This window comes from Ascaphus truei, chromosome 3 (assembly GCF_040206685.1).
Source record: "Ascaphus truei isolate aAscTru1 chromosome 3, aAscTru1.hap1, whole genome shotgun sequence".
In the NCBI taxonomy this organism is placed as follows: Eukaryota; Metazoa; Chordata; class Amphibia; order Anura; family Ascaphidae; genus Ascaphus; species Ascaphus truei.
Window position 1 is genome coordinate 189,864,454 of NC_134485.1, and position 10,690 is coordinate 189,875,143.

The 10,690-nt window shown below is 40.6% G+C and overlaps 1 protein-coding gene across 1 annotated transcript in view; it reads right to left on the reverse strand.

Moving 5' to 3' along the window:
* Positions 1 to 9,166, reverse strand: part of LOC142489303 (uroplakin-3b-like) — a 43,116-nt gene extending 33,950 nt beyond the window's left edge. The window contains exons 1-3 of the mRNA XM_075589826.1: positions 8,966 to 9,166; positions 7,096 to 7,242; positions 270 to 498 (exon numbers count right to left, since the gene is read on the reverse strand). Of these exons, the coding sequence (XP_075445941.1) occupies positions 270 to 498; positions 7,096 to 7,242; positions 8,966 to 9,026 (437 nt within the window). The 5' untranslated portion in view covers positions 9,027 to 9,166. The remainder of the gene's footprint in view (positions 1 to 269; positions 499 to 7,095; positions 7,243 to 8,965) is intronic.
* Positions 9,167 to 10,690: the final 1,524 nt, after the last annotated feature.

Here is a 10,690-nt window from a genome sequence, read left to right on the forward strand (position 1 = left end):
GAGCTAGGGGAGGAGCTGGGGGCGGGGCCTGGGGAGGGGCTGGGGGCGGGGCTAGGTGGCGAGTAGATTTTTTGGTTTGGCGAGTAGATTTTTGGGTGATTTGTCAAGCACTGTATACATATATATATATATATAAAAGAGCAGACATAGCAACTTACTCCAGGTGAGCTCCTCTCTTTTGCCCTTTTGGACATGTAAGCTCCAAAAAATCATGCAGTTTTAAAACTACCAATAGGATATGGAAATATTTTCAGGAACATTATACATACCGGTAAGGCCCTGGAAAAAACAAAGGACCATTGCAGTCTGGTTGGTTCAAGTTCAGGACGCAGGTAGTGTCAGATCCAACACGCAGAACTCTTATCCCAGGAGTTGCAGCATTACAAGGGAAGTTGTCTATATCTGTCCTCAGGGTCAGGTAATAGAAATTAGTTGACAAGTTTTGGTAGGGTGGTATATTTTGGCCATTGATAGAGCTAGAAGTGGCAAGATTTGTAGCTGAAACAATAAAGATATTTTTTTAAATGTAGCATATTTATAGAAACAGCAAAACACCTTTGTCCTGATTTAGTAGACAGTGCCAAGCCTAAGCGAACTGTACGTCCAAAAGGTTTGAATGAGACTTAAGGAGTGAAAATGTTTAGCACCTTTTAGTAAATCTTCACTGCAGTTACTGAATATTTTCCTTGCAATGCTACAGGGAAGATCTGTCATAAATTGTGGCCTTGAAGCATCAAGAAACAAACTTTTGAAAAAATGTGAACATGGAGCTTTGAAGATATATTGCCAAAGAACATAATTATTTGCTGTGAACTTAATCTTTTAAGTGAAGGTAGAAATTGAACCCATGGCAGTGTTATACGTAAGAGAATAAATATGGGTGACTGATTTGTTTACAAAAGTCAGGCACCTGTATTTAACTATAAATTATTTTCAATTTGTAAACACATAAAATAAGAAACGCATGAGCACATTTTCATGTTTTCCACAGATCCCCAAAGTCTGCCAAATTGACACAGTGATTTAACTGCAATTGAGGATTCTGGGTAATGACATCCAAACAAGCACACTGAAGGGGCTATGTACTAAGCAGTGATAACTGCTTTTAAGTACGATAAATGGCTTTTAAGACCGTTACTGACTGCTGCACGATTCACTAAGCAGTGATAACAGTGCTTTATCAGTCGTAAAAGGCATTTTTTTTCAGACCCAAAAAAGAGAGAAAAAATACGTTCGATCAGGCAAAAACCAGCAAACGCGTCGTTTTTTGTCAGTCAGCGCAATTTACTTAGCATAGTGAAGAAAATCATTGTTTGTTTTTTTCACCATACAATTAATACAACAGGCCGGCGGGTGTCCCTGGGTGATCCCAGGACTCCCCTGGAGTCTGGGGCCCTCGGGTGATCCCCGTTGGAGTCCGAGGTCCCCGCTGGCCTGCGGTACTAATTCTGTTCCCAAAAAAACACAACAGCCAATACTTTGAAATAAATACACCCCCACCCCCCGCCCCCTTACACTTACAGTACAATAATGGTCAAAATGACTATTATCCAGATATGGATAATAGTGCATTTGCCCATTAAAAATAAAACATTACAAGCAGAAATAAAATAAATAGCACTTGCACTCAACCTTGCCAGGCTGCCACGATGAAGGCTGTCCTCATCCTCATTACCGTCCATGTCCTCTGTTGCCACAAACAATACAGTACAATCAAAAATACAATCTAATGTCCCCTAACCCCTTAATAACATTAGTGGTTAGTAACCGCTATTGTAATTAAGGGGTTAACCCACCCTCACCCACTACCCACCCAGGAGGCCTAGCCACCCTCCCTGGGCAACTACCCCCACCCTTCACCCATTCATTGGTACAGTGGGTACATCATGCCCATATAATATGGGCATGATTTCACACTATGCCAGTCAATGGTCAACCTAAACAAAACAATCACAAACAAGATCCAATGCGTTCCAAACAATCTCAAAATAAAAACAAAGAAAGAAGTCAACCGAACAAAATTACCACCAATCAATTAATCAAATCCAAAATAAAGACCAGAATAAACAATTAAAACACCAAAACAAAACCATGAATAAATAAAATAAATATCCAAATAAACAGCATCATTCAAAATGAAAAGTCTAAAAATAATCCAACATTAAAAAGCAAACAGCAATCAAAAGCCAGAAATAAACAATTTAAACACCACCAAAAATTCCAGAACACTACAGTACATCAATATGCAATATAAATAGCATCCAAAACAATGATTGCTTCTTACTGTATGTATGTATAGCCCTAATGGGCCATACATAAATACTTTTGCAATGAATGTGGTAAAAAATAAAAATGCAATCACAAAAAAAAAAAAATTAAAAAGACCTGTAAAAGAAAAATAACATACATTCAATTTTTTCACTTACCTTTAAGATTTCTTCACTCTCTGATTTCCGTGGTCACCGCAAGCTCTCGAACCAATCTACAATCCGAAACAGCAAAGGGCGACAGGTAAAAAAAATCCAAAGTCCTTTTCTTCTTTCGTTTTCTTAATCTGTATATTGTAATCCAATTTTGCCTCTTTCGGGGTCTTCTTCTTCTTCTTCTTTATCTTCTTCTTCAGCAGGCATGCCCTTGTAATACTATTGGAGGAGGAGATCCTCCCTCCTCGGCTTCTTGCTGTCAAATGAGGCTTCACAGGCTTTTATAGGCCTGTGACATCACATTTGAGTGCAAATGGTTCACATGCCACCTGATTGGCCTGTGAAAACCATGTGTTTTCTTTTTTACTTTTTTTGGTGACGTCATGTAAAGGAAGTGAAGCAAGTCAATCAGAATGGCTGTGCTACCTTTCCCTTTAACATGGCGTTACCAAAAGCAATATGGCTGCCATCACATGGTACTTCAGCCAATCAGGACCTCCTCCAACAGGACTACAAGGGCATGCCTGCTGAAGAAGAAGAAAATACATATGAAGAAGATGAAGATAGAAGACCCTGAAAGAGCCAAAAAATGGATTACAATTTACAGATTAAGAAAAAGAAGAAAAGGATTTTGGATTTTTTTTCCTGTGGCCCTTTGCTGTTTGGGATCGTGGATTGGTTTAAGAGCTTGCGGTGACCATGGGAATCGGAGGGTGAGGACATCTACAGTAAAGGTAAGGAAAAAAATTGAATGTATGTTATTTTTCTTTTACAGGTTTTTTTAATACTTTTTTTATTGTGATTGCATTTTTATTTTTTAACCACATTCATTGCAAATGTTTTTATGTATGGCCCTTTATGACTTTACATACATACAGTAAGAAGCAATGGTTGTTTTGGCAAATGCTTGCTGGTACAGATGCAGCGGCCGTTATCCGAACATTTCACGATTTGTATTCCTGAGTATACCCAGGTCGTGCCGCATGATTTCTTCAAACTTTCCTGCGTTAAGACGCGTGTTTACTAGTGTTTTTGCTAGTGCCGGTGCTCATTCATGGCAGTGTTCACGGAAAAATAATGAGTGAATGCCACGTTGAATACAGTAGAATTCACAAAAACCGCTCGGTGAAATGTTCGAATAACGGCCGCTGCATCTGTATGTATTTTAAATGTATATTGGTTTTTTGTTTTTAAATTTGTATGCTATTTATATTGCATATTGATGTAGTGTTCTGGAATTTTTGGTGGTGTTTTAAATTGTTTATTTCTGGCGTTTGATTGGTGTTTGCTTTTTAATGTTGGATTATTTTTTTACTTTTGATTTTACATTAATACATGATACAGTTTAATTGGATATTTATTTTATTTATTCATGGTGTTTTAATTGCTGATTCTGGTCTTTATTTTGGATTTGATTGGTGGTAATTTTGTTCAGTTTACTTCTTTCTTTCTTTTTCTTTTGAGATTGTTTGGTATGCATTGGATCTTGTTTGTGATTGTTTTGTTTAGGTTGACCATTAACTGGCATAGTGTTAAATCATGCCCATATTATATGGGCATGATGTACCCACTGTGCCATTCAATTGTTTTATTGGCTTTAGTAATGTGTTCATTTTGCAATGTAATATGTTTTTATTTGGGCTTGTTTTTTGATTCCTTCACTATTTCTTGCTATAGTATTAAATCATGCCCATATTATATGAGCATGATGTACCCACTGTACCAATGAATGGGTGAAGGGTGGGGGTAGTTGCCTGGGGAGGGTGGTTAGGCCTCCTGGGTGAGTAACTGCTAAGGTGCTTAAGGGGTTAGGGGACATTAGATTGTATTTTTGATTGTACTGTATTGTTTGTGGCAATGGAGGACATGGACGGTGATGAGGATGAGGATGGCATTCAGAGTGGCAGCCTGGCATGGTTTAGGGCACATTTTATTTATTTTATTCCTGCTTGTTAATTTTTTATTTTTAATGGGCAAATGCACTATTATCCATATGTGGATAATAGTAATTTTGACCATTACTGTACTGTATCTGTTATGGGGGAGGGCGTTGTATTTATTTCAGTTTTTTTTTTTTTTTAAAGCACAGGAATAGTATCGCGGGGACCCCCGGACACCCGTGGGGACAACCCTAGGGCCCCTGCACACTTGCAGGGACCACCAAGGGGCCCCCGCTGGCCTATAGTAACATTCCTGTGCTTTAAAAAAAATTGTATTGTGTGTTAGGGGGTATAGGGGTTGTTGGGGGCACAGGGGGTGGGTGGGTAGCACATATTGCAAGGTTCATTGGGGCAATTGCCACCAATAAAGCTGCTATTGGGCCTTAACACCTTCATTGCCTTAGCGGCAAGCCGCTAAGGTAATGAAGCTGCATTAATGTAATTTTTATTAATAGTGTGCGGGAGCAGGGGGTCTCCTGAGCTGAACCGCTTTGATTTCTGGTTCAGGAACCCCATGCTTCCTGAGTTACAGGCCCCGGTATGGGCCATCCGATGCCAGTGTCACCGCCATTTTTAAAGTGTCCACGTCACATGATGCAAGACATTTAAAAAGTGGAGGGGAGACCGGTACCCCATATCTGGGCCTGTAACTCGGGAAGCAGGGGGTCCCCGAGGCTAAAATCAATGCGGTTCACTTCGGGAGACCGCCTGCTCCCGCACACTATTAATAAAAATTACATTAATGCAGCTTCATTACCGTAGCGGCTATCCTCTAGGGTATTGAATGATTATTTTTATTGATATGTGTGCTTTTATACTAGTGTATATGAGCAGGGGGTCTCCTGAGCTGAAGTGCATTGGTATCAGCCTCGGGGACCCCCTACTTCATGAGATACAGGCCCCGTTATGGGGTGCCAGTATCCCCCTGCAGGCTTTAAATACCCCGGTCACGTGACGCAGGAGATTTAAAAGCACAGGGGATACCGGCACCCCATAACAGGGCCTGTATCTCAAGAAGTAGGGGGTCCCCGTGGCTGAAACGAATGTGGTTCAGCTCAGGAAACCCCCTGCATGTGTACACTAATATTAACATGTATATGTATACTGCACGATCACATGCCGTGCATGGAGACGCAGCATCTCCATGCAGCACTTACAGGCTGCTTTTTTTTTCTAGGTAAAAGAATAGGAGTTCAAACTCCTATGCAATGCTGACAAAGAACGTCCATGTATCAATAATGTATAATCAAATGTCTTTCCAAATACACACAGCGTTGTAATCCATAACCAAACCTATTTCAAGCCCCTCTGTGTGGACTCCCACTAACCTTTGTAAGAGGTAGATTTTTTATGGGTGTCACTGGCTGAGTTACACTGGTACAAAGTGAATAAAGCAGTAATAACTCACAAATCACTGAAGATCCAGGTGCTGTGGGGCGTTCTCCTACCGAAGTGGTATGCAATGCAAAGAATTCGTGGATGGTGGTGCATCTGTCTGGAAAAAATAGCGTGGGACCAAACTTGCAGGAACTGGGTACAAAATAAATTTATTGGCACATAAAAAACAGCAACAGCAACTATGACGCGTTTCAGCCGCACCGGGCGTTTGTCAAAGGCCCGGTGCGGCTGAAACGCGTCAGAGTTGCTGTTGCTGGTTTTTATGTGCCAATAAATTTATTTTGTATCCAGTTCCTGCAAGTTTGGTCCCACGCTATTTTTTCCAGGCAGATGCACCGCAATCCACGAATTCTTTGCATTGCTTTTTTTTCTATCAGCTATCGCGCTTTAGAATTTTAAGCACGATAGCAGGGAAAAAAACACAGCTCACATGATCGGGCATGTTTTTGCCCGCTCCTACCCAAATGTGCTTCACTTCTTAGGGAATCTCGCATCTGGCTTCATTTTTTATCGTGGGATTGCAAATTTCCCAATCGGGCAAAAAAAGCTCACTGCTTAGTGCATACACTACCGACACACTTTATTGAAGTGTGGTCGGTACCGCAAGCCGGGAAATCTCCCGGCTTGCTAGTGGCCGCCCCTCGGCGTGCCGCGCGTCATAGACGCGCGGTCACGCGTCATCGGGAGCGTGCGCCCCCTGCACGCGTGTCCAGGGGCTCCCCGAGGGAGCCCTGGTGTCCCGCGATCGCGGGACAGCGGCAGGGGGTTCCGGGGGACCCGGCGGACCCGGCAGCGGTAGGGAGAGCGCCCCGATCGGAGGGCGCTCTTCCGCTGCTTCGGCGCGCGCCCGTCACACTCGGGCGCGCGCCAGGCTACTGCTGCGGCACAGAACGGGCAAATGCTCGAATAAACTGTGCCGCAGCAGTACAGTAGCCCAATGAGTGTATCCCTTGTTGCTCCATTTTAAACAAGGATATTTTCCAAGATCTTTAGGTGACTGTATTACTCAGCTTATACAGTAAAGACTAAGTTAAGGAAATTCAGAATTTAAAAAACCTGGTAAGCTGAAAAAGCAGGTTTATTTCCTTTAGTATCACCCTTTTGTGATGTCCCTCTGTGTGGACCTCACACAACAAGGTGCCTGTCCCTCTTCTCCCCTTAGCTAGGTTTACAGGGGATAGACCAGCCCTGAAGAAAACATCTGACATGCATTGTCTTAATGTAATTGAATTTAACATCTATCTAGCATATCTTGCATTATTTAGTATTTCTTGTGCTACAACATTGACAGGACGCATCATTTTTAGAATGTGTTGTATATTTGTATTACTTACCATTACTGTATGCAACAAGTAGATACACAACGTTTGTGCGACCAAAATCATTAAATTCACAGTTGGGTAGTGCTAAAGAAAATGTGGTACCAGTGATTCTTCCTTCCAGGGGCAACTGAATGATCTGAGGTTTAAAGTTAATTGGTACTGTAACAGAGTAAATGTAATCAGTGGACAATGATTAGACAATTATAGATATAATAAGATGTATGTATATATATGGACTGTATGGACTACATCATATATCTATAAGATACAATACAAATATAAAATATATAACATTACTACTGTATCATTAAGAAAAATGTCAAAGCAGTAGTCATACACATCCTATTTACATTTAAAAAAAAAAACTGTAAAGATGAGGACGACGAAAACCATGATTATAAGCCTCTCTTTTAATGTGAGCTTTTTTTTAATAGTAGTGAACTGTCATAAGTACGTCTGCGTTGCCCCAAAGGTGGATAGCCTGATGGGGCTTCCCAAGAACTGCTCCCCTCTGCACAGGACTAGCGTGCTAAGGGTTAACATGTGCTTGTACTTTGTGGAACATCAATCCCACCCACAGGAATGTTAATAAGCACTTTTTGTTCACAGCTGCAACAGATTCAATCTCAACCACCCCAGTGTACGTCTGCGTTGCCCCAAAGATGGACAGCCTTTGGCGCACACAAAGGGTGTGAGCCCTTTGCTGCCATTTGGTGATGTTAAAGCTGCTCTATTTCAATCTGAACTCACAAGCCCTTTATCCCCTGTACCCATTTTTCCAACTCTATCTTTCCATGAAATGTCTGTGAATTGACTGTATAACCCTGTTCTTTTAATTTAACCATGTATTTTTTATATTAATCTGTGCCCAGGACATACTTGAAAATGAGAGGTAACTCCCAATGTATTACTTCCTGGTAAAACATTTTTATAAAAAGATAAATAAAATACAGTATTATGCTTTTCAACAAGGATTTTTAAATTTTGAGAGCAGGAAAACCCTTTTTTATATTTATTGATACTCAGAATCACAGTTTATGTACTTAAATATTGCCACGTAATCGAATCAAGCATTGGCTGCCCATTATTGAGCAAAATATATATTTTTATGTTTTTCTAATCCAGAAAAAACTTGTATTCTTATCACTAAATCTCAAGCCTAGTCTACTAACTCAATCTAACTCTAACTGCACGTCTCTCTGGAGCATTATTAGGGTGTATCATACTGTTTATCAACATCCCGTCTCTTTTGTTATGAAAAATGGATGCAATTGACTTGAACATTATATCCTTATTGAATTTGACAAGTTTCCTATTTTTTTATCGCTACTTATTGGAAGTACATATAGCTCGGTTTGTCAACTACAAATTTAAATGAATCCACTCTATATCTCCTACTCTAACTATTTTAATCCAAACAATCATCCAGAACATTCTAAACTTGCCTTTATCAACATGTTCACCCCTCGCTCAGTCTATGTACTTAATATTTATATATTAAAGCAGCAATCCACTCTGCTCTCTTGAATAGCTTAAAATAGTACATATTTAAATAATGAATATTTCTTAGTTCTTTTTTAAAATGGTATTCTCATAAATTACTAAACTTGAAGCATACATTTACCTTCATCATAAATAGTTCAAAACCCAGGCTCTGATTCTATCAAATTGTGATTTTGCCAGAAAAGATGGATACCATTAAGGATGCTAAAACACCTTTATAGGAGGGATTATTGTAGATATAATTTCAAAATCTTATCCCTTCTATGAGATCACATTTAAAAGTAACAAACAATTCAGACCCAACATTTGTATTTCAGTATATTTATAGATGTGCTGTACATACCTAGAATCTAAATGAACTAATTTTACTAAGACTTACCTTGAGTACTGACACAAGTGACTAGAAGCAGTAACAACGTCAACGTTACAATATTCCGCATCTTTCTTGTGTATTTCTTTCTGTTTAAGATTCCTTTCCCTCTTCCCTAGATGCGAATAAAATGTCGCACACGGCTTTCAACTGATATAAACTCTCACACTCCAATAAAATTAATGATTGCTCAAAATCCAGGTCATGTCTTTGCCCTCTGGGGTTCTTAAGTATAATTAAGATGACTGCATAAATATAGAGTGGAAACAAGTTTATACAGGTTTGTGCCCTTTCCAGAGTGAAATGACACCTTAGACTTACTAATCTGGGAATTATTCATCACTCATACACTTAGCTGAAGATGAGCTGTCTGTAAAGAATCATTGGATTGTGGTCCCTCAGCAACAGGCATTTAAAACAAAAATTACATCAAGGATATCACATGATTCTATGGAAAATTACAAATATTACATGTCCGTTCTTGAGGTCTTACCCACGTCATCTAGAGATAAAATTGGGAATTATGACTGTCCGTTAATGTTATTTGGATACCCAGACTAAATTACCTCACCTGGCAGTGGACAACAATCTAGATATGTGTGTAACTTCATAATTTATCTCAAACTGTCTGAATGACTGCACTGGCTAGATACTGAGATTTAGGGATGGAAGTCAGTCGCAAACTGCAAGGTAGCTCAGGGAGAACAGATGCAACCCCCCCCCTGCTGTCAGGGTCTCCTAGACATCCTGCTCCTAGCCAGGGTTCCTTTCTCTGTCCACCGGGTGTGCTGCTGGTTTCTGTCTGCTGTGGGGTTCCTCTGTCTGTCTCCTCTTGTTGCTCCTGTCATCTGTCCTTATAGTTCCTGTTTCCTGTTCCTCCTTTGCATTTGTTTTGTGATCTTGACTCCTTCTGCTGCTGCCCTGACTTCTGCTGCTGCCCTGATCTGATCTGACCTGACCTGACCTGTTTCCTGTATCATGTAGTCTTGATGACTTATTAAAGGCCCTTACTATTGAACTAGATTGCCCAGTCTGTTTCCTGCTAGCAAGTCTCAGTCCTGTTCCTGCGCCCTAGTCTCAGTTCCTACCCCCCTGCCCTGGTCCTGCCTTCTTGTTGCCGATCCTGCCTGTGACCACGACGATCCTGCTTGCAGCCTGCCACGGAACCCTGTCTGTGACCACGATGATCCTGCTTGCTGCCTTCTATCAAAACCTGCTTGTGACCCCAGCAATCCTTGCTTGCTCCCCATTGCTCCGGCAACCAAGGTCCTACCCACTCCAGGAGTCTTTCCTTGACACACCCCCAGGGACTGGATTACTAGCAGAATCCCAAAAGTGAGGAAGGAAATGAGAGAATATACATCATGACTACAGACCAGATGTACTTATAAGGTACCAATATGAGATCCATCACAGCAAAATAGAAGAATATTTGTTCTGCGCCTCTCAATCCTTGAAAAGGGGATCAAAAGATTGCGATTGATACAAATAGAGATTTTTATGGTTTTGATGCCTTACAACAATATTGTAGTTTATTTCTATCATCTCTCTTTCAAGCATTTTACACATAGCACATACAGATGCAGCGGCTGTTATTCAAACATTTCACGGGTTGTATACCTGAGCATACCCATGTCATAGTGCATGATTTGTTCAAACTTTACCGCGTTAAGACGCGTGTTTACTAGTGTTGTTATAGAGTGCAGAAAATTGTATTTTAGCGTTGTCGGCAAT